At 37.5% G+C, this 24,677-nt stretch overlaps 1 protein-coding gene and 1 long non-coding RNA gene across 19 annotated transcripts in view; one reads left to right on the top strand and one right to left on the bottom strand.

Annotated features, from left to right (window-relative positions):
• Positions 1–1,995: 1,995 nt before the first annotated feature.
• Positions 1,996–24,677, bottom strand: part of SLC4A7 (solute carrier family 4 member 7) — a 113,816-nt gene continuing 91,134 nt past the window's right edge. For 17 of the 18 annotated variants that reach the window (XM_081164336.1, XM_081164346.1, XM_081164347.1 and 14 more), the window contains 13 exons: positions 22,310–22,443; positions 21,498–21,743; positions 20,887–20,992; positions 19,330–19,491; positions 17,959–18,072; positions 16,383–16,544; positions 15,612–15,863; positions 14,946–15,014; positions 13,874–14,047; positions 13,563–13,694; positions 10,787–10,887; positions 8,846–8,953; positions 1,996–7,148 (listed from right to left, as the gene is read on the bottom strand). In XM_081164336.1, coding sequence (XP_081020462.1) covers positions 7,067–7,148; positions 8,846–8,953; positions 10,787–10,887; positions 13,563–13,694; positions 13,874–14,047; positions 14,946–15,014; positions 15,612–15,863; positions 16,383–16,544; positions 17,959–18,072; positions 19,330–19,491; positions 20,887–20,992; positions 21,498–21,743; positions 22,310–22,443 — 1,842 coding nt within the window. In that variant the 3' untranslated portion in view covers positions 1,996–7,066. The remainder of the gene's footprint in view (positions 7,149–8,845; positions 8,954–10,786; positions 10,888–13,562; positions 13,695–13,873; positions 14,048–14,945; positions 15,015–15,611; positions 15,864–16,382; positions 16,545–17,958; positions 18,073–19,329; positions 19,492–20,886; positions 20,993–21,497; positions 21,744–22,309; positions 22,444–24,677) is intronic. The other variant, XM_081164349.1, reaches the window with a different exon arrangement.
• Positions 7,157–9,811, top strand: LOC308570276. Its single transcript, XR_014001068.1, has 2 exons — positions 7,157–8,826; positions 9,712–9,811. It is a non-coding gene; the product is annotated as an uncharacterized lncRNA (long non-coding RNA).

The raw sequence follows: 24,677 nt of genomic DNA, 5'->3' as shown, positions 1-24,677 counted from the left end.
GGCCTGTGATTAGCTCTCAAACATATTGTGGATCTGTAAAGATGATGCTTTGGAATACGTGTAGGAAATCTCGCCTTCTGAATGACCAGCTTCCAAAGATTATGCTTTAACTATGGTATGGTTTCCAATTTGCTATTCTGTCTAAGCAAGATGTGAAACTTTGCAATCTCATAGATGAGATTCCTGCATTGCAGGGGGTTAAACTAGATGATCCCCAGGATCCTTTCCAACTCTACCAAATTCTAGGATTCTACGGCACCTCATACCATCCACTCCCCAACAGATCCCATTATGTTGCTTTGTTGCAGTTGGGGGCATTTTCTCCTTTTGTGCCGTACCTTTTAAATGGGACTGCCCTTTTTATTTTATTTTGAAATTGAAGGCACCTGGGGAGCCTTTTGGGCACAAGAAGGGCTCCAAGTAAATGAATTGAACATATGATGTTTCTATAGAAGTGCAGGACAGCTCCAAAGCAACAGAGCCACAAGATTTCTCTTTGGGGACAGTCCACCCATGAGGCAAGGTAACATAACTGCCTCAGGCAGCAGGTACCACAGGGGCAGATCTGCCCACCGCTGAATGCATTGCCTGCTGCTGCAATGTGCTCCTTGGAGGCCAGTGCCACCTCTACAGCGGCCTCTTGGCAAATAGGTGGTGCTGCTGATCTCCTCTCATCCTTGTTCCTGATGTAGATCTTCGCTCACCTCTTATTCCTTGGTGCACTATTTTGCGATTCATCTCAAGTGCCAATTGTATTGGGCTGGCTCTGTTTCTCTTGCTCCATTTCAATAGACCTACAGAACTGAATTGGCAAGACTGAACAGAACCAAATCTTACCACAGAAAGAGCAAAAACATACAATATGGGTAAAGCTGCAATATCTAATATTTATCCAGTTATATTGCGAATCTCTAGACCACTGCTCAACTCTGATCAAGCATCTCTGACCCTTTACACTGTAGTTTTTATTAATTTCTCTTTAAAAATTTTATATTTTCCTGTTTCCCTTTTAACATTCTGTACAGCCCAATTACTGTACTAACCTTGTCTCCTCTTAGTGGGAAAAATCTGTGCATACTGCTATGGCTTCACTCTCAAGTGCTGACATACTTTTGTATGCCAACAAAATTATTTAGGTGCCAGTTACAAATAAGGCAAAGGATTGACTGGAATTCAGGGCAAGATAGAAGGGAAGAACAGCATCACCTTGTCCCATGCAGTTCTTTAAAATCTGAGTATTTGTAGGGCAGATGTAGGAAGGAAGCTGTTTCTTCCCACTTACCTCAATCCAATAGACACAGGACAAGAAAATAGAAAATATGTATTTTTCTCCTCTTCATTTTTCTTTCTTTTGCAAATATAGGAGGATGAATGAGGTGTGTAATATAGGAGTGTACATTTCAGCATACCTTGTGAAATAAATACCATTCCAGTAAACGTCTTTTTCTGTTACCAGTAAAGGTAAATCTGCCTTCTAGTGTCACTAAGAAACAACTCAAGTTCTCAGTGGCTTCCTCTGAGTTTTATGACAGTAAACAGGTTAGAACTAAAAAGGTTATTGCAGGGGAAGAGCATAACTTGCCCCATCACCCACAAAACTGTCAACACTGGGGCAGATTAACCCACCTCAAGCCTACAATGGCTGCCATTCATTCCTATGAGAAATACTCTACTCTAGGGATCCTTGAACTGTACTGGTCTTCAATTCATGACAACCCCTGCCCACCACAGATTTTGACCGTCTAATAATATAACACAACTTCAATCCAAAAGATACATATTGCAGCATTATACATTGGTACGATTTGTAGCATCGTTTTGTAGACTCACAGCTCTTACTTGCTGGTTGTGCAGTTCTTAAACACATGGCAAGAACTTCACTCTAAACTAGACTAGCTAGGTAAAAGTTAGAGCACCAAAGAGCTTTCATGTATTATATCAGTAACATTAACTCTGCATAACAAACAACATGTGATTAAAAATTAACCGAAAACATTAAATTCAGTGGCATTTTATTGCTTTTTGTCAACTTTTTGAAACATTACAAAAAATAGTTTTCGCAACATTCATTAAACAAATTATAAAGGCTGGATTTTTCACAGTACATGTTGGAGAATTTTTTGTAGGCATTATATAAATTAATAAAATATTGTTTCTACATTTGGAACAGTGTTAACTTGCTTTGGATTTTATTATAAAAGGAAATGTTATATGCAATTAGAAAACTGTCATAAAAACTGGAATAAAGTGTGGAATCACACTGCAAATCAAAGTAAATGTTTTTGTTCAGCTCTGAACACTGGAAGACACACTTACAAAACAAAGCATCAATAACAAATGGGAAATGTTACAAAGGAATTCGTCTCCTGACTAATAAATTGCGTTATAAAAACCTGGCATTAAATAAGTTACTCCAAGACTGCCAAATAGTGACAATATGTACTAAATATGAAAAACTTTATTTTCACACCAATTGCAACCATTTTCCTATAATTGACAAATTTACTAAAAGGTTTTAAAATAAAAAAACTGCAAGTAGTAAAATCACAAGACAATATTTTGTATTCAGAATACGAGTATATATTGACACACAACTATGTGCCTGTACATTCACTAAAATAAATGGTTCTTCACAACATTTGTACTGTATTAGGTAATGGATGGCACCTATAATCAATCATTCTAAAAAACATTAAATTACTGACCAAACTTAAGAAAAGCAAAAGCAAAATACATTCAAAATGTTGTGCTAATGATCTACAAACTCTGAACTGGTAACTTCAAACACAATGTATAAAACATATGTATAATACATAACCCCTTTAAACAATGCATACCAGTGCATTTTGGTTTTGCATTTCATCTATCCGTGACATTTTTACATTTGGAACTTACTTTTACAATGGGCACATTTTACAAGACTACTGTACATAGAGATAAATGTGTTTGGGAGGGAGGAGAAACGTTCTGTTGGATGCTAAATGACTGACATGCTTTGTACACTATCTTGCACATTTTTGTTGATTATCTTGATAATCTGGAATAACCTGCCTTAAACACAGTTTGCAGCATGGAACATTGCAAACTAAGGATAGTAAGTTGTTTGTGCATATCTAGAACAGAGTTTTACAAGTTCATACACAAACCAAAAACACCGGGTTGTTTAGATTCTATTGTGACACTAAGATTCTTTACAGAAGATGCCAGTACCAAGGTATCTAAAAAAAGTGCTCAGCTATTTAGTCTACTGGTTTAATGGAAATATACTGGCTTTAAATTAGGCTCCACCCTAAGGTGAATCAGTGCACAGTAAAGTTTACTCATTTACACCTTTTAAGGCAACATTTATTATCTACGTACAGTAAAAGCTCTGTCCTTCACTGTCTTACTTTAATACTATCCTTTTTTTAATTATGGAGAAGGAAATAACGTTTATACAGTATAATGAGCAGTAAATCACCTAGATTTTACCACTGGAATTCTCAGCATGTCATCAGGACTTAATATGCTATCAAATGTGTAAGGTAACATTAACAAACAACATCGAAACAATCAATGCAAACTACATTGCAAGTCATGGTTATGCCTGGCACTGTATAATATTTTTACATAATTAAAATAAAATAAATATTGTGATTCTAAGTAGTTTTCAGATCTTTGCTTAAGTTACCAAAATTATTAACCCTTTGGCACTGAAAAGTTGATATGAACTGTTCAGCATTATGGAATTATAGGCTTAGAAAACAAAGGGTTAAAATTCAAGACAATCTGTTTGGATCTTTGCAAATTACTACCCACAGCTCTGAATACAGAATTTTTCAGTAATGGAAGACGAGTGTGAATAACTCTGAAAGCTACAGGCATGATTGGTTGTTGTTTTTTACTGTACCAAATAGAACACATTGTTTTCAAACGTGATTGTTGAAGACGTTGAACACACCTTTTGTGAAAGAGATGGGGTAAGTGACAGGTGGTCATGATTTTCAAATAAAGAAAAAGTGCATATTTTCTGAAGAAGGCTAAGGCACAAGCTACGTGAACATCCAGGAATGAACATTATCGTTATACTCTTACCAATATCAAAGATAAGCAGTACTGAAAAGCTAATTTGATGGTGCTGAGGCATCAGCTCTTCTGTTTAATGATGACCCATATCCCTACATGTTGATTTAATAAGGTTAACTTTTTCTTCAAACTGTGAATACATTTAGCAGCATTTTTTAAAAAAAACAATAAAAGGAAATGCCACTGTTCAAGTAAATCTTAAGTGTCAATTCCATAGGTTTCTGTTCCCATTACTTGCTCTCAATTGTTTCAGGTCACTGAGCACAGTTGCTTTTGGTGAGCCCCACAATCTGCTTTTATGCTGTAGGGCTTGTTCACTCCTCTGGCTCTGCCCTGAAAACGGCTTTTGAAACACCCCACTATTTCAAAAGCAGTTGACAGCATGGTACATGAACTTCCTCTTCAGAAAAGTAAAATGTTCCACTGGGTGCACCAAGTTACTTTCAAGATCCAACGTGCACTTCTTGCCATATTCCCAGTGAAAAGTTCTGTGGGAGACGCGCACAAATTCTTTTGACAGCACAAAGAGAGGCGCAAATATTCATTATTGGCGGAAAATAAGCGCAACCTTAAGTTATGCGGCTTCTGTTACAATTGTGAGCAATGTCAACAACTAGACTTCTTTGCAAGGTTTGCGGAACTTAGGTTTTCATACGAACAGCATTCTTCGGTAACAAGTGGTGAGGCAGTTTGCTAACAGGAATTGCATGCTGCCAGGCAATCAAGGAGGGAAAAGAAAACACATTCTTAATGGGGAACTGCTGGGAGGTAGCAGTGATGATGGGCTCCACTGAGAATCTCTGCTAGCATGAGAGGTCCATATGGACTTGAAGCTCCTAACCAGCCAGTAACTACACGGTTTACATTTACATCAACTACCACTTACAAAAGGGGTCTTTAAAGACCTATTTGATTGCTCCACGGTGGTGATTCCTACCAATGAATGGCTTCACCAGTTGCTGCCATTTCACCTTTAGAAGCAGAATTGGTTACTGTGAGTTTCAGCATTGGGCAAGATGACGGAAGTCCATGCTGGCAAACAGATACTATCCAGCTGCATTTCAAGCCTTAAGTCCTGTGCATTTCATCAGGACAGATATACACAAATGCTTAATTCTGCCACAGAAAGAAATGAGCATTAATATTCTGGTGCAGGCCTGTGGACCTCCAGATGATTTGAACTACAACTTCCATCCTGACTACTGGCCATATTTGCTGTGGATGATGAGAATTGGAGTCCAACCATGACAGGTGGGGTCAGAGTCGTCCCCCCCATCCCTGTTCCGGTGTGGCTAGCAATTTATACAACTGACTTCAGTAAGAGGAGATAATAAAGCAATGTGCTTTTAAAATTGAAGACCTTCCATGTTTAATTTGCCTTTTAATTTTAACTTCACATAAAAGTTGCTCCATTCCTTCAAATGCATAGAGATTAATGTATTACGCAATCCTCACACCTTGATGCTAAACACAGTGGCTCCAGTTTAGGGGCCTTCTTCATATGTGTGGGATTTTCAGATAGGTACCATGAAGATCCAGCATACACAGGATATATTTCCTTGATATAGGATATAATTTCATATGCACATCCTCCACATAAGAGAAGGCCTTATCCATTGCAGAAGCTCTGCATGCACAGCTTTGGACCCAGATTCACTGCCTTAAAAATGAAGCACCACTGACGTCAATGCAACTTACTTCTATGCATGGCCTAATATCTTATAAACAAGCTGTAGTTCCAAACATTGTGTGGATCTTGAAACGCTCAAGCAGAACTCTGTTCATGCAACAGGGCTCTCCTGGCTCCTTCCCCCTGCTGTAGGCCCTGTGGTTCCCCAAAGCATCTCCTAAGGGCCAGTAGGACCCTCTAGAATGCAAAATGGGGTATGGGGGCAGCAGCTGGATGAGGAAATGGAAGAAATTCAGCAGGGTTGCCTTTCACAAGTGGGAGTGTTTTTTTCCCACTCACACAAGAAATCTCTGGATCCAAGCCTTCCAAGTAATAGCATTTAGATACTGAGTTCTATTGATTAAGTCAGCATTGGCTCCATGATTGCTAGCCTTCTGCTCTGTCTCCCATCCTCTGTGAGGCACACTCCCTCCACCTGCTCTGGGTCTTTGTGCGGCTGTTTGAAAGCCCTTTGTTTAAAAGCAAGATTCCTGTGCAAACCCTCTCCTGGATCAGCAAAATGTTTGCATTGGGATCCCCTGCTCTCACCACTCTGAATGTATTTTCAGAGATCAATTAATATTATGCACATGCAGGAAAAGGAAACAAATTCACTGGCTAATCAAAGTCTGTTAAGCTTACATTTTAAATCAGGAAGCCTACATGTGTATTCAAATCCACAGGCCCTGTACAATTTCAATGCCTCATTAATTTCAATGGAGGCAAAGGAATCTGTATACAAAATATGTAGTATGAAGAGGTACTGTGGTGTCCATGACTTACAGGAACAAGGGAAAGGCAACAACACTGTGTTTAGTGTTATATTAATTTAGGACTAATAAATCATTCTCACAGATATCCATTTAGATCCCCATAAAACAGTAACATGAAGTGAGAATGGGCTGAAAATAAAGTCATTTATGAGAGGGCACATTGGGATTTTTTTTCCTAGGGAGACTGACATTTATAACATTTTGCAAACACCCAAACAGTAATTGCCTGAAAATGTGACATGTACTGCAATAAATTATAAAAACTACTACATACTAGAAAGTTATAAACAATGCAACCAATACTTCATAATTAAAGATGATCTGACATGCAATGCATGTACTGATAACTAAAAAGAATTTTTAATTTTCCTATTTTAAAAAATGAAAAACATTCCACTAAAAATAAATATTTCCAGAGCGGACATCACTTCTATCTTGTCTGAAAGTCTTGTTGCTGTGCATACAGTATCCATATCGCTCGAATTTCAGTACTTGAAAGAAGATGTGAAGTCACCCTTTACAGTATATCCTATAAAATAATATATACCCTTGTTCACTTCTATAATGAGGTTTCAGCATCTACATACTTTGTTTCAGGAGTATTTTCCATGTCTATTTTCACACACTCTTCTTTTTCAGAGCTGTTAAGAACAATTCACAAGGTTAGACAAGCTAAAGAATATATAACACACTCAAATTTTATCAAATAGCACCTGTATTTCATGTATCACAAATTATTTTTTATTATGAACATGCACATACACACACTCAAGTTAACACATTTCAAGCACATGAAGCACATCAGAGAAGTTTAACATGGATTCAAGATTATTCTCTTAGGGTTTATGGCTTGAATGCTGTTTTTCGCTAAACATTTAAGCCATTTTCAGCTTTTCTTCCTATAGATGCATGTGTATTCAATATAATTGCAATAAACCACCACTAATTATTCAACTTTAAGGCTGCAATTCTATATCCACTTAATACTTTGGTGCTTATTTTTGGGTAGACATGTAAGACTGCCATGTAAGGTCAGTGACAGACTAGGAAACATGCATTTAGTCTGGATTCAGATGCAGCCTGAACCTGAACCCACCTAATAATTCTAAGTTCCTATTATATGTGAATTCACAGGACATTGACAAATCACAGGGCCATTGTCCCAGCGCAAGAGGCTGCTTCACCATGGAAACATGAAGCTGAATTCTGAGCAGACAAGCATCTCAGACCTATAGTCAGCCTGGCATATGTCAAGAAGCTCAGACTATGAAGTGGGTTCTTAACTATGGTTAGCACAAGCCATGGTTTCATGTTACATCTGAAACCAGCTGTAATGTGGGAAAGGTTTTGTTGTTTCGTTTTGTTTAAATATTTTATTTTTATGCTGTAAACTGCCCAGAGAACTTTGGATGAAGGTAGTATAAAAATTAAATAAATAATGAGGTCTTGCAACCAGCCTCAACATTCATGATCTCAAGTGTGCAGCTACAGGACTAAGAATATTTGAAATTCCTAGTAGCAAGCAAGCTTTTGTGAAATTTGTGTTTGTGTATGTGCATCTGTAGCCGAATGGGGGGGAAGGGTGTCATGCTTTGTGTCTTTTCTACTCTTTATTCCAAATTAAAGTTCCACAATGAGTAGAAACGATATGAAACAGCTATGCATGCCATTCTTTGGTCCATTATGCCACAGATTAAATATTTTTAAAAGAGCCACACCATATCTAAATCACTATAATACACAGAAAATGTGCTTTGGGTGATATCCAACACTTCCCTTCCAGTAGGACTTCCTGGATCAACTTTTGATTGGGGGCTGTGAGTGGAGGGAGAATAAATGTCAAAAACTGCCTCTCTCACTCATTTTGCTGATAGATGCCTTCTACCACTAGAGGGGAAATACTGAATATCATCTTCTGTCCATTATCCAAAAAAACAACCCCAGTTTAATCAAGAGCCTTATGCTAATCCATTATATATATTTTTCTTTGAAAATGACCCTCATAACATGTAAGCAAACTGGGCTTTTAAAAAGATACCCTCACTTCTAAAGCACATTTGTTTTGCAGAATGATAGGCTGTTATTTAAGGAAATTCTATGGGCATCTCCAACTCATGACACTAGTTTTACTGTTCTTGGGATCCCAGACTTCCAAGTTTAGAAACTAGTCTTTTTCTTTCCTAGGTCTCATAAACTTTTCCATTGTTTCACAGGTCAGATGTGTGATATAAACTCTTATTTGGGCATTCAGGGATATAAATATAAATACCAATCAAAATTACTTCCACAGCTCAACAAAATCAAAGCATAATCAGAAAGGTGAGTAGTTTTAAGCTACCTCAAGTTAGATCTTGTTACTTTGGCATTCTCTGTGTTCATGGAAAGAGCCTTCCACTGTGCAGTTTTGGCCATTTCATCTGATATGTTTACAACTGAAGGATCAATGCTAGACAACAAACACAACTTGATTAGTACTCAGTGCCTTGCAAAAGCATTAATTATGTCTCATGCTCTTTACATCATTTGAGCCTTATGTTATGTATTTACCCAGCCACTAGTGACGTGTTGTGTTAAATACTACATTCTGTATCCATACATGTGGTATAAGAATCCCTGGGCTAAAAAAGGTATTCCATTACAGGAAAAACTGGATTGGCTTACTGAGTGTTTTTAATCATCATATGCCAGTAGAAATATTTGTATGAAAGACTCCAATTCTAACTGAGTCCATTTTGAGAGCAGATCTGAACTACTTCTGTACTAGCAACATTTTTCTCTGGAACACATGAGAATAAACAAAATACTTCTTTGTAAGAATTTCAGGTACTTATTTTCTCTATCACATATTTTCTTGCTCACCCAAAATTCTTACAAAGAAGTATTTTGGTTATTTTCATGTGTTCCAAAGAAAAATGTATATTGGCCAAATCCATACAAACTAGGGGCCACCATAAGAAAATAAGTAGAAGTATCTTTTTATAAAACAAACTTGAGAATATGGCTAGGGATGCTTGCTGATATTGAAAAACTTGTTGGAATGCTATTCTTAAGTCACTTAATCCCAACTAGCTCTATATGGAAGAAGGTATGTTCCTGGGTAAAGTGGTTGATGACTGTAGCCTTAGGAGCTTTGGTATTCCAACTGGAGCCAAATATTTTGCCAAGACAAATTATTTTAAAAGTATACATGTTCCTTTCAAACAGATTACAGAGGAAGGATGGAAAATGTTCTGAAAATGAGCTGGCTGGAAAAGGCAAAGACGTTTCATTTTTTCCTGGGCTTCTGGCCCTTTAATTTGAATGGTATATATTAGCTTCTTTGTCCTGCCTTCTTTGTGTTTTTAGTGTTGTTCAAATTGTTGTGTTTTTAGGTTTTTATTGTTGTTTCTAATAGGTTTTAATAGGAGTCAGTTTGAGTTACCTTGTAAGAAAGGTGAGTAGCAAACAACATTAATGAACAACATCTCTTTGTTTTAACTTGAAAAAAAGGATACTCAATTGGGATTGATTTTAGTAGTAGATAAATTAAAGGGTTAAGGGCTATGTCCTTTAAGTCCGTTTACAGTGGAACCTCGTGTTACATACAGTCCTCCTTGCGAACACTTCGGGTTACAGAAGTAGATGCTTCCGGTTGCGAACTTTGCCCCGAGATGCGAGCGGAAGTTGCATGCCGGGAGCACGGCAGCAGCGGGAGGTGAAAGCACGGCTCATGTTATGAGCGGTTTCGGCTTAAGAACGGACCTCCTGAACGATTTAAGTTCATAACCGGAGGTACCACTATATTATCAAGTGTCCCCAGACAACTTTTTTAAAATGTACACAATGTTTGTTTTTTGTTTGTTTGTTTTACGTTAAAAGGAAATTACTATATAGAGCTTTTTTGTTTTCTTTTTTTAAAAAAATAAAATACTGTCCAGGCTTTAAGCAGCTGGTAAATTTATGGCTCAGATTATATTTAGTATCTTCAATGCTTCTCACATCATTAGCCATGCACAGTAGCACACTAGACAGAACTGACCAAAACAGCTTCTTCACCCTGAGAACAGCTGGTTGAAAGTGAGTCATCTGATCTGTTCAAAAGGGTCACATTAATAAAATGTAATTTAAAATAGATATATAAAACCATATTGTAGACATAAGGAGGTCTGATTTTTTGTTCCTCTTTCCCAGACAGTTGAATCCCAGATTTATAGGTCAGTACTGATTCACAATAGTTCAAATACATTAATTTCAATAAATGTATTTCAATTACAATAAAAATAATAGATATATATCACACCTGTATTTTAGAGCTTTCACGGGAATCTCTAACACATCGCCTCTGTCATATGGAAGGTGTATAGTTTCACTGTCCACTGTCTGAAACATTCGTTCAGCTTCCTGAAAGTTACACATTACCCAATACATATTTAATTATTTTACTCTACAAGAATGAGGCATGCAAACAAGGCCTTGTATGATTTCCAATGTACTTTAAATACAGAGCGGTGGCCATAACTGTATTTTGGATAGTGCTACATTATAATTGTACAACATGGCATCCTGCCCAGTCACCTACCGACCCCTCCAAGTCATATTTGGGACACAGAATAGGGGATATTTAAAGAGTTTCACACAGGTAATGAAGCTTGAGTCCCTTTCTTTCTGGAAACTACTGCCCACGCCATCTGAGAAGCCATTTAGAATATCAGGGTACGGGGCCTTCGAGTGCAGTGCCAGCAGCTGCTGTCAACCCACTGGTACCAACAAAATTGGGTATCTGCTGTGATCCATGGGAGTCTGAGGGATCCATCCATCAAACCCTAAAATATGACATGATCTCTAATCCATTCTAATCCACCATTCTCCCATCACTTGGGATATCTAGAGGAAGAGTGGGTTAAGGTTGTTTAAGGAGCATGTTTATGTGGGGAAAATGTTCCCATAGATGCCTGGTTGGCCACTGCAAGAACATGGATGCTTGAGTAGATGAGCCACTGGCCTGATCCAGGAGGTTTTCTTGCTTCTTACAAAAGACCCCAGTCCCCATCATGCATCTCTTGTTTATAGTAATATTGAGTCAGCACTTGATTCAATGCATGCATGCCCTTGCATATTGAAAGAAGGGTCTGGGTCACAATTTTAAATTTAGTCCATTTAGTCCAGATGAATTTAGGAAGGGGGAATATTCCTGCTCTTGCACTTACAAATGAGATTTTAATTCAATTAAATAAGTGGAGAAACACATCTTCAAGAGCAGTGGCATGCAGAGCCCAGAGACAGAGCTATGAGAGCAGGTAATTTACCATCACTTGCCCCTCCACTCCATTACCCCAGGAAACTCACTGTATGCTGTAGCCTGAAATTGGGTTTGCAAAGCGCAGTTGATTACTACAAGAAAGAAGATTCTACCTAAACATTAGGAAGAACTTCCTGACAGTAAGAGCTGTTCGACAGTGGAATTTGCTGCCAAGGAGTGTGGTGGAGTCTCCTTCTTTGGAGGTCTTTAAGCAGAGGCTTGACAACCATATGTCAGGAGTGCTCTGATGGTGTTTCCTGCTTGGCAGGGGGTGGGACTCGATGGCCCTTGTGGTCTCTTCCAACTCTATGATTCTATGATTCTATGAATTGCTGAATGGGACACAACCTAAAGGAAGCTCTATCATACTTCAGGGCCTGTCCAGAAAAGGAAGCTCTGCCATTGGATAGTGAGTTTGTTTGGGCCTTGGGTGAGAATCAAGGTGAAAGGGTGGAGTTCCAGTGTTGAGTGGGGAAGTATAGGAGATAAGGAGAGAAAAAACTGATGGGTTCTTTGCTCTCCTGCCTCCATGACATGAAGAGGGTAATACCCAACCCATTTGGGTCATCAAATGGGGTGTGTGGTACAAATCAGTGCCAAATTATGCTATTGATATCAAAAAGAAACATTTATGAAATCTTGTTAGCACTTTAATCAGTAACTTGCACCGTGTATTATTTACATCGTCTTCCAGTTAGCATTTTGCACTGTGTTGTATCGATTATGTTTTGGGGTTATGTATTGGGTTGCTTTTTCACTGTTTCAGTTTTGATTGTATTTTTATGTACGTACAACAACCTGCGCTGGGACATACTAGTGAAGGGCAGGCAAGACATACAATAAATAATAGGATAATAAGGACTGACAAAACCCGGAACCAGGAGGAAGAGACGTTGGATGAAGATTGGATCTGTTTGTATTTCTTTTTTTTTACCATTAGAACTGTTTTATAAAATTGATGAATGTCAGGAAAATGTTGGAATGAAATTACTCGGCTTTAGTAAAGATGTTTAAAGAATTATGAAAGAATATTATGGTTATGAGAAGTTGGTAAGGATAAGATTTAAGTTTTAAGCTTTATTTTCCTATAGAAAGATAAGATTAAAACAGTTTAGGGTAATGTAATGACAGAATATTATGAAATATGGAAAGGATTTGCTGGGATAATTAATAACTAGGATACAAAGAAAGGGAGGAGGAGGAGGTCAAAGAAAGAAGGTAATGACAGTTGAGGATTGGAGAATAATGAATTTGTTTTTAAATGTTCTTAATTGTTTGTGGTGTATTTTTGTAATTTTTTTTGTATCTTTTTCTTATTTTTGAATTTGTATTCGTATGGTTGGATGGGGTTTGTTTTCTTTTCTTTTTCTACTTTGTTAACTATTTTTATTTTGTATTTTCTTCTGCTTTTATTTTATTTTGTAACATTTTGAAAATCTCAATAAATATCTTATAAAAAAAAAGACATACAATAAATAATAATCCATAACGTCATGAACACTGCTCCAATCATATGCAGGAGCTTTTCAGCTCTTGTTTCCAGTGGTAGCTTCACAGATCCCTGAAAAGCCTGTTAAAGTCTGGGGGCACTTCAGAACAACACCCAAAGGAGTAAAATTGCACCTCAATTTTCATGTATTTATACAAATTCTAAAACCATACTGGTGACGGATCTATGAAAACCTATAGGAACAATGTTTTGCTCTTGCCCCCACCCCCAAAACCCCCCACTGATTTCAGTTGTTCTTTTTTTGTTATAAATTACAATCAAACTTACTTCCTTTGCTTTTTTCTTTTTGTCATCTTCCTTCTTCTTCTTACTTTCTGGCATAAGGTCATCAAGCCAACTGAGCTCCCGTTTGGTGAAACACAAATCCAAAAGTTTGCGAATGAAAACTAGAGCTAAAACCTTGAAAACAACAATTTAAAAACAACAGCCATCACACAAAGATCAGAACACTAATAGAAAGGATAAAACTAATACAGACTGAGTTATACAAGACAAAATTGTATGGTGCAAATTCTTTGTCTAATATATTAAGTTGACACAAATGTATATTCTCAAATACACTATAATTATTTACTTACCATCATAGGAAAAACAACAGCAGCAGCAGATGCTTTAATTGCCCACAAAAGAACAAGACAGGTGAGTTGAACTACCGTAAATACATGAACCTTCCAGAGCGGCACGTAACGCAGATAGATCAAATCAGGCTGATGTTTGGCCGGCATTCCAAACAATTTGATACGGTCAAAAAACTAAATTGAAAAGGGGGGGAAAGTTATTGAACTTTTTTTCATCCTAAAGAGGAAATTAGGAAAGAAAAATGATCAGAAATATAAACTGAAGGGATTGCAAAATTAGGCAGGGTTGCGAATTTGACTGTCCAACTATTGGTCAAATACTTAAAGCATTACTTGATTAGACTGATAACAGAGTTACCCAAGCTGCAAAAACAAACTGAGTAGCATTCAAGTCACACACTGAGTAGACCAATTAAAATCAATGGACTAAAGTTAGTCAATGGATCATTCTGAGTATGATTTAGCCAGAACCCATCCCATGAGAATTTCTAAACAAGGAGTGCCTAACCTGTGGCTTTCCATACGTTACTAGACTATGTATCACATTATCCCTGACTACTGGTTATGCAGGCTGGTGGGATGATGGGAGCTGAACAGCATCTAGAAGGCACCCCTGTTCTAAACTAATTAATTAATTGTCATTAATATTGTTAAAATCTAAGTGGTTGTGAGCAGTACTCAAGAGACTGGTTCAGGAGAGGAGTACAAACATGACTCCAAGTCAAAGAAAGAGATGTAAAGAACGCTTCCTCCTCAGTTTTAAGCTGCATTAAGCCAATGCCTTTCGCACCCTGCTGAAGCCACCTTCTGATGCTTTGTGGGAACAGGCAAATAAGCGTAAGAAAAATAGTGTCCTAGTTCCCTGCAATCCTCAGTCTGCCCGCAGAGTTGCCATCGCACCCAGTTTCCACCAATTGTTGCCTCCTACTGCAAAACTCCTTGTTCCAATACCATGCTATGAGCACCCCCCACAACTCTTAGGGGCGACCTTTGGGGGGCTAGGGAGAAATGCCAAGCTATAGTATCTATTTTTCACCTTTTCCCCTCAGATACTGATTAAAATAGAACTTGCCTGGATGCCTTTTAGTGAGGATGCTCCCATGTAAAGAAAAACACCATATAAAACGGGCATTGGAATAAACTGTGGGGAAAAGATCAGCAAGTTCATTAACAGATCAGTGAATGCATTTGCTACCATCTTTTTGCTAACAGTTATTGTTTATCAAAGTCACAGGCTTGAGCACTGCATCCAATTAGGGAAAATGCATGATTCAACAACAATTAACTGAATGTGTGTTTAACAGAAAACTTAGGGCTCGTCCACACATTTGCTTGTCCTGTGCCAGTAATGCACGGGTCCGAGTGATTTTCCGCTTTCTAGGTTTTCTAGGCACAGGTCCAAGTGGTTTTTCATTTGTCCTGCCGGTTTCCCCGCAGAAAAACCAATTGATGTCTGTTCTGATTCAGCGCAAACAGTAGGTTTTCTCAGGACAAAGCGTCAGAACAAGTGGACAAGCCATTAAAACCCATCTGAACTCAGAATAATGAACTTAACACAATATAAAAAACATACTATAGGTATACTTTTCATGTTTAACACATGATTTTCTACTGAGATTGGTTGGATATGGTGAGAGGCATGTTCATATCATTGAAGCCATACCACTGGGACTTTTAATACTGTTTTACTAGCATGTTCAGCCTACATAATGTTACGGAATAAACTTTTTTTTCTTACCTTTAATACAGATGTCATAAATACAGACAGCCCCATCAACACAAAGATCATTAATCCTGTGACTCTCTGCTCACGAATTCCCAGGAACTTTGGCTGCTCCCCAGGAGCAGAACACTCGGATTCTACTTTTAAACTGTTGACATGACTTATAGAAAGAACAGTTGCAGCCACAAACCACGGCAAGCCCATAATTGAGCATATACCTAACATCATGCCAACCATGAGCAGATCGAGATGATATCCACCACCTTTCTGTGGAGTCAAACACAAACATGTTTCATAGCAAATATGCACATATTCAGGCAACAATACTTTTTAAACATTTCAACACAGACATCTGGAGTATTCCAATTGCTACATATTCATAATGGAAAATATTTAGCATATAAAACCTAAACACACTGAATCCAGTGATCTATAGAAGAAAAATGTATGGTAACAAAACATATGTTTTTTCAAGTCAATATGGTATAAAAATAACCCAAAAGGTATGAAAATCAGAACATACTGCTGTGACTGAAGTTCTTCAGAATAATTAATAAAAAATACACTTTACGGCTTTAAAAGAGTTTCACCCAGGATAAATGGTGCAATTTATATATAAAAAATTGGTCTGATTACAAATAGCTTTATCCTATTATCTGAATATAAGATTTTTGCCTCCATCTTCAGCATTTTATAAACTTTTGCAAAGTATACAGAGGAAGTTACTATTTCAGAAACTAGGTTAACTTTTGCATTTACAGTGAGGAAACATAATCAAAATTTCACCTTGAGTTTATGTTCTTTCCTGTTTATGATAACTGCTGTAATTTGCTGGTCCATAAAAATAAGAATGGTGCAGAGTAAAGCAGGAACTGCAGCTATTACAAGTGTCCACCAAGGATTAGGTCCTAGCGGATCTATGAGCCATCCCCGATCATTTCGTGTGGGCTTGGGGGGGAAAACAGAGGTAACAAAAGGACTAAGTACTTCTTCCTTATTTATTAGACAAGTATGTTAATTCCAAAATTGGTATGCATACTATTTGCTAACATTTCCCAAAAATTCAAAATTTAAAAGATTAGTTAGAATAATTTTTAAAACAAGTAGTACTGTGTAACATTTGAGTTTTAATTACCATATTTTTCGCTCTATAACACACTCCCAACCATAACACGCACGTAGTTTTTAGAGTAGGAAAACAAGAAAAAAATATTCTAAATGAAACAGTGGATGTATGATTTTTGTGGTTCATGCTGTGGCCACAGACATGTGATCTGATGGTGAATTTGAGGTGACCCAGTGCAAAAATCCTGAGGATCCGTGTGGATCCGTGCTTTGTAACCACGTTTTAAGTGGGGAGGGAAGGAAAAGCACTCAAGGGACAAGGAGCAGCGTGGGGTGTGTGGAGAAGGAGCTTTTCGGGGAGCTGAGCAGGGAAGAGGGAGGGAAAGAGCACTGTTGCTTTAAAGGTATACTTAAGGTATTTGCCCTGTGTCTGGGTTTTTTTCCATTTAACAGTTTGCAGCCTTTTCCTTCCACTCCTTGTTTTGAGGCAGAATAGATTTGAGCAAGTGAGGAGGACTTGGATTGCAGGGGATTCGCCATTAGCTGTGTAAAAGCGCTCCTCCTTGCAGCCTGAGTGATAAGCAGCCACCAGCAGCAATAGAATGGAGCACAAAAAAGAGATAGGGGCACTAGGACCCAGACAATGCTCAAATCTATCCTGCCTGAAAATAAGCTGCTCCGTCCCAGCGGATCAGGACCTTTCTGCTTCAGAAGCCACATAATGTCCTTGTATTCAGGATAATAAACTATCAAAGTTTAGTAACAGTTCAATCCTGTGCATGTTTACTCTAACACAAAAACGCACAGGACTGTGCTGTAACAAAGCGGGAGTAGGATCGTTTTGCATGAAGTCACACTACTGGGATGTAGAATACCAAAAAAGTGTGTGAGCTAATGAGCATTTACTCAAGATGAGAGCCTTAATGCACTCAATGAGACCTGTTCCCCAAATTAACAAAATGAGAACTAAAGATAAAAATACAAAAACACAAAACTGATTACTATAGCACTAATCATTGTGCATATCTAAGCACAGTGGAAGAAAATCAAATTTCAAGTGCATGAGCCTAAAACCTAAATCAAATCTGTCAATTCCAGTTCTGTCACAATATATGCTTCATTCAATCTAGCTTCTAAACAGTGCTAGTATAATAGGTTGACCTCTCATTAAAAAACTACCATAAATAGAGTTGATTCCTAGTGAAATGTTAGCCTTTTTGGCAGCAGTATTTACAGAATTCCATTTCAGTTGCATTATTATTACTACTACTACTACTACTACTACTACTTTACTTACTTCAAATTTTTCAGGCACATGAAGTTTAGGAGAAGGAACTCCAACAAGATAATCAATGAGAACCATGATCACTATTGTCAAAAATACAGCAAAATCACTTATTGTAGACCGCACCTAAAAAGGAAGAATATACTGCTTTTTTAAAAAAAACAACTTGCAAATTAATTATATTTGCCACAGTGACAGGGATTGTCAAATAATTAATCATTCGGAAATAGTTTAATACAAATTATTGAGATGTATACTTACTGAAACCTAGCAGCATATAGACTTACTCTAAAAGTTGAAAGTAAGTTAAATGGGAATCTCATTATCTTCAAGAAGAGATTTCTTCTGGGTGAACAATCAGATTTATGATGTTCCAGGACCAAAATTTAAAACCTTAAATCAACATTTTCCTAATCTTAGTCTCCTTGCAATTAATTCTGTGTTGTTGCAAAAAAATAACACCTCAGATATCTATTATTTACAGAAACAAAATATCCAGTTAGATCATTTAAAACCTCCTTTCATGTAACAATTTCAATCTGATTTCTGCAGAAATGAGCAATATATAATAAAGCATACTCAGCCTCTCCAATTTCAAAAGGACATACATATGCAGCAAAAGGAATAACGTGAAATCTTCCTTGTATCAGCACAGAAGATAAAACACTGAACCACTTTATTGTTAATGCATGCCTATATTTCGGAACAGTTAACACTAAGTAGGGTGGGACTTTTACATTTTTTGGATGCCTTTGCTGCTATTTATTCTAAGATAATGTGCTTAAGATAGCACCACGATTGTGGTTTTCTCTGATCAGGATTATTTTAGCATTTGAGTGCTCACCCAAAACACAATTAATCAAAAAAATCCTATTTGTATCTAATTTAACTGCATTGGGTGTGTGGCTGTGCCACAAAGCCAAAAAGTTGCTTTGCCTCTTATGTTTGTATCACTGATCAATCTTTTAATAATTACCAATTTAAATGGTACTGCCGTTTTGTATTGCATATTACAAATGCAAAGCTTGGCTAAGAGCTGGTTATCAATTAACTATGGGTTGAAATAGGTTTAACCAATGATAAGTATGGTTAATTCAACTCCTCTCCAAAGCAAAACTTTGGAACAATTAAAGAACACTGCATCCTCATCAGTCCTTACAATAGTTGCTGCCACAAGCTTGTCCCATATAACACATTTACATGGGTGATCCTGAACTTTTCAGTTCTATACACATTGGGGGATACTTACTCAAATGGGTTAGTTTCTCATCTAACATGCACAAATGAGCCATTAAGTTGTATAGCTGATTAAACCCAGAACCTGTGTCATCTTTGGACTTGCATGCACCAGAAAACCCTCAAAATGAATGCTACCACAATTACCTTAGTGGGGAAATAGCGTTTGGTCTTGAACTGCTTGAGGAAAGAGGAAAGGAAAAACGTTGTAAAGAACAGTATGACGGACCAAAAAAGAACATCTGGGAAATATGGGCCATGGTGGCCGCAGGCTGATCCAACAAACACGCCGTGAAGTTCTGTACATTGCTGTAAATCAAGCCATGCAGAAATGCAAATTAGATGTAGAACTGTTCGCATTGCAATTAAACTTGCACCTGCCCTCTTTAAATGTATAGAGGAATCAGCAGATCCAAACTCTGAGTGAATACAGACAATTAGGCATCACCTGGCCTAATGGCAGTGCCAGCCCTGGCAAGCAAGAGGATCTGATCCTGTGCAGTGCCATTTTGCAAGTGGCTTTCCTACAGGAGCCATAGTGTTGAGCCTACCTTCTTCCAGGAAGAGGCAAGCTACCTTATTAGGTGCATCCTGGCCTTTTCTTGCTATTTTTCCACCCTGCCTGCCTCTCCTTGCTGCCTGATGCCCTGCCCTCTGACAACCTGGGCCATCCAAGCTGATTCAAAGCAATCTGTGACTGTTTATATCCAACTCATCCAAGACCCATGGTCCTCCAAATATGTCTCCAATTTGGCTTGAGACTCAGCTGAATCCAACGTACAACCCAAATATCAAGTGTTATGGCTTTATCATGTCTACAAAGCAATAAACTGGACTGTATTTGAACAAAAAACTCAACTTAAAGCACCTTTATGTTTCAAAAATGGGGAACTGTCAGGAACATTTTCATTTTATATACTCTACATATTTTTGCATTATGTAAGAAACTAGATTGAGACTGCTGCAAAGAGCAAGCTAGCTAACTGGATTCAACAAAATATCATCCATGATTAATTTTCAGCTCAAAGATTTTATAACAGATGAAGCAACCTGCTTTTCACTAAACATCTAATGATATAATGTTCCTTTTCCCGTCTTGTCATCTATAACCTCCTTTATACTTATAAAAACACATACAAGGGGGGAGCCAATGGATTCTTTAAGAGTTTTAAAAAATAGTTTTAAGTAGTGAAAAATCATGATACATGATGAGAGACCCCAAATTTATTTCCATTATTTATTTCAATAATATTTTCCTTCTCTGCCTGGAACTTCTATTCATGGCAAGATCAAAAGCAGGTCTCAGACACATGGAAACCTACCACTCCAGACGTTTCACTGGCAATTTCTGAAGCTGGAAGATACTATATTTCTGAAATATACAAAACTATCCTTGCCCCCAAAACAGGAAAAACAAAGTGAGAAGCAGCAGAGGGAATTGTTCCCTTGGAACCAATACACCAATTATCGTCTTATGTGCTGCCTACTGTTCCATCAATGATTAATTATTTGTTGGACATCTGCTTAAGTGGGGAAAGAGTTTAACTGATTAATTGTTCAAAAGCCAGACAGTTCAGAATCTAAATTGGCAGCCCTGATCTCAAGTCAGTACAACAATATAGAGAGTGAAGGATTAAGACTCATGTGTGCCAAGTTATTTCAGACTATTTAGACTAGTTCTACAGCACCTCTCAAGATACTCACTTTAACTGTGAGGTTAGACCATGGTATAGTATCCACAGATTTGTTGGCTGTCATCCACTGCACTACTGTTTCATTGGTGGGGTCTGGAGGCTCTGCACACACACATCTGACAAGTTTAAAATTTCAGTATTTCAATCAGTGTGTTTCATCTTGCTGCTATAAACATTTACAATATCTAGCCTGACATTATTAACCAGGAAAAAAATGATAATTAAATGAAAATTTATCATCTAATGATGTGAATGCTTGAAAAGTATGAAATACAGAATAGCAAATTGGTTTAACAAAGTAGCCTAAGATTGATCCAGAAAATATCATTTTCTTTTCAATGGTTAAAATATTAAAAGGCAGCCAAAGAGAACGAAAAGGGAAACGGTCTGGATGCTAAAGAATGGCAAGAAATTTTATTTCTTATCCTAAGAAATAAAATGCTTTTTGATCCTCAGAACCGATGGAAAGTGAGGGAGAATATGGGCATGGAAAACTTCATTGTTTCCATGTTCTGCTGTATACAATAGAACATCAGGAAATAACTCATGTCAAATAGGCAGATGAACTACCAGTTTAATCTAGTACAGCACAGTGTATTTTATTAAGAAAGCCAAACTTACGAATACAATGTCAATTTATTCAGGTCATTGTGCCTGTTGAATTCATAACTTTCTCCCAATTGAAAAAGCTTTTCCAGTGCTTCATATATGAATATTATGCAAATAAGAGCAGCAAAAGCCTCCTCGGTAAATCGAGTGATGTAACACACAAGGCTACTTGCATCAGTTGCCACTAACAATATGCATAAAAATGATGTCCACAGACCAATGCTGGTTCGTAGAGAGAGATAAGAAAGTCCATAGTCCCTGTTGAAAGAAGAAATATGGATTCAGTAAAACTAAATATAATGCAACATGAGACACAATTTGACAATATTCTGGGTTTCGATCTGTCTCCATCTATTAATGCTTATGCCATAATGAATGTGTTAGCCTTTAAGGTGGCGCAAGACTCTCTTGTTTTTACTATTTCAGTATTATTTGCTCTATTTGTGCTATCATGGTTTTTTAATTATAATTTTGTGTGCTCTTTTAAAATGTATTCTTGTACCTTGAGGTTTTGGTGATAAAATGTCATTCATTTATAACTTCATGTCTAAAGAATCAAAACTGTAATTAGTGAGAAGGCTTTAGCATCTGATTCCAGAAAGGTCATTCTATCTGCCTTTAGTGTCAACTTCAGATTCCTCTGATGCGGCAACACTGAACATAGCATAATGGTTTCTGGCTACCATTCAGATATCTAATTTCAGAAGTAAACATTGCTAGGTGTCATTATACATACTTTCACCTTCAAGCTTCAAACATATAAAAATAATCTTTCAAGAAAAGAATGCAATGCACCTATATCTTGTGAATAAAAGTTCACTTACTTGCAGAATTTAAATAATATTTTCTCAAATACTAGGACAGGTCCAGTGCTCCCCAATATTGTCAGAGGTTGCCCAGCAAATAGTGAATAGGCAATCCCAGTTAATGATGCTCCAAATAAAGATTCTATTGCACTCTGAGGGGAGGAAAGAAACATGTGATTCCCAGAACATAAGATTCAACAATTCAGCTGTATGCACATTGATTTATAAACAGCAGCAAGAACGATGAAAGCATTATAACCATTATCGGCTGTAATACAGTTTTAAACTAGAAATGTCACTTAGCAGTATCATGGCCAGAATTCGAGGTGCTTAAAAGTAGTAAAACTATCCAAAAACAAGGGGAATAAGTTACTCATTTGGCATGCTAAGGAAGAAAGGCACATGTCAACAAATATAGCACACAAATTCGGGAGGAAAAGGATAAATAAAGGGTCTTCTCCTGTATAAAGAATGTTGCAACAAACCTGTACCCAAATTGAATACGATGTGCTCTACTATATTCGAACTCTCATGACACAACAATGAATGAATGCAACTCAGCAATGATGATTAAACATAAATGGGGGGAAAACATGGGCACAAAAAATAAATGGAGAAGAAAGTCATCATCCCACCTGGTAATGCATTTTCTCAATTACAACATACTGTAATTGTCTGGCTATAAAAGTTTTCCAATACGGCACCCTTTGTGATGTTACCCATTTACAGGAAACGACAAGATTAATTTTGGTACTTTAAGACAAACTAATCTAAAAATGCATGGGGGAGGCAACACTATTTTTCCTTTACGTAATTAATTGCAAGGTGTTCAAAACTATTTAAGGTAATTATGGGGCAAACACAATACAGTAGCCCTAGACCTTTTGTGGCTAATGGCAGTAGCAGCAAATGAGGAGGGTTTCCTTAGCATTGATGGCAACCCAGTCAGATGGGCAGGGTACAAATAATAAAATAATAACAACAATTGTTGTTGTTGTTTATTTGTTTGTTTTAGAGCACTTTGTGCCCCCGCGGACCACACACATTGGCTGGCAGCAGCGGACCCTCTTGCTCTCCCAGGTTTCCAACTCCATGAGTCACTGCCAATTACCAAGATGGGGAGGGGCAAGGTGCAGAGAGCTCAGCATGGTGCAAGGAGTGGTGGAGTATCAGATTATCTCCACTGCCACCTGCTGCATCACAGAGTTCCCCCAACCCCTCCCAGTAAGCAACAGTGCCCCATGGTGTTGGGAACATGGGAGACCAACAGGAGCCCACCAACGCTGCTGCATCAGCCACTGTTAGCTAACGTGTGTGACCCCAATCTCTCCTAAACATGCTCACTTTAAACATCTGAAGGGGGCTAAAAAGTGCACTAAAAGCCATTAGCGTTAAGAGAACCTAAAACTCAACAGGAGAGATACGCCAAAATAGCTCAAAACTGAACCATCTGAAAATGATATATGGAATGGTATCTTGAATAAATGTAAGGTAACTGAGAACATTTTTGCTATGAATGAGTTATAGAAGAAAATTAAAAAGCAGGCCCACAACCAGCAAAGTTCATTGTTTACCACTTAATGTAGCACAAGATCAATCTAATCCTTCAGATGTTAACCATAACCTAGTCTTGGGTTGATCAATGCATTAACCTTGGTTTCTCTAGGCAGGATGGCAACAGTGGGAGCACTGTGGAAGTGACAGCCTCTGGAGATGTGGGGGAAGTGGTGTGAACACAAGTGTGTACCTTACAAGTCAGTTACTGTGCTTGAACACATGTGTGCAGTAGCTAATTTAATATATTCACTGATGCACACCAAGCAACTGAAGGCAGCAAACAATCCCAGACAGCTAAAAGAAAGAAGGCATTTTTCAATTTACATGCAGGAGGTACATATTTTTTAAACCAGCTGCTTGAGAACATGCTTAGCTAGTATTTCAGAGCCAATGCTATAAGCCTTTTCTAACAGTTACTACACCTCATTATTCCATGTTACTAAAAGTGGATTGTCCACAAGCAAATACAGCAAGGAGCTTTTTGTTTTGTTTTGTTTTGTTTTTGAAAGGGCCACAGTAATGTAGAAGAAATATATATAAATGTTCAAGTTATGTAAAAAAAACTAAGTCAAGTCTAACAAAGGGGAAGCATTAGTACTGTATGAAAATGTGAATACCTGTTATGGAAAGCAATACCAACATTTTCAATACATATAAAAACAAATTTCAAAATTACAGACATTTATACTGTGAAGGCAGATTTACAATGAAATATTTACGTGAAAACAGTTTTTAAGTGTTCCATTCATTTTAACCTCCATTAGATCAGCTGTTATAATGGCCTATACATTCTAAATCATCATCAGTAAAAACAGGATGGTTAAGGTCA

Source organism: Podarcis bocagei (assembly GCF_964188305.1).
Source record: "Podarcis bocagei genome assembly, chromosome: 12".
Taxonomy (NCBI): Eukaryota; Metazoa; Chordata; class Lepidosauria; order Squamata; family Lacertidae; genus Podarcis; species Podarcis bocagei.
The sequence above is the reverse complement of the archived record's forward strand: the minus strand, read 5'-3'. Positions and strand labels throughout refer to the sequence as shown.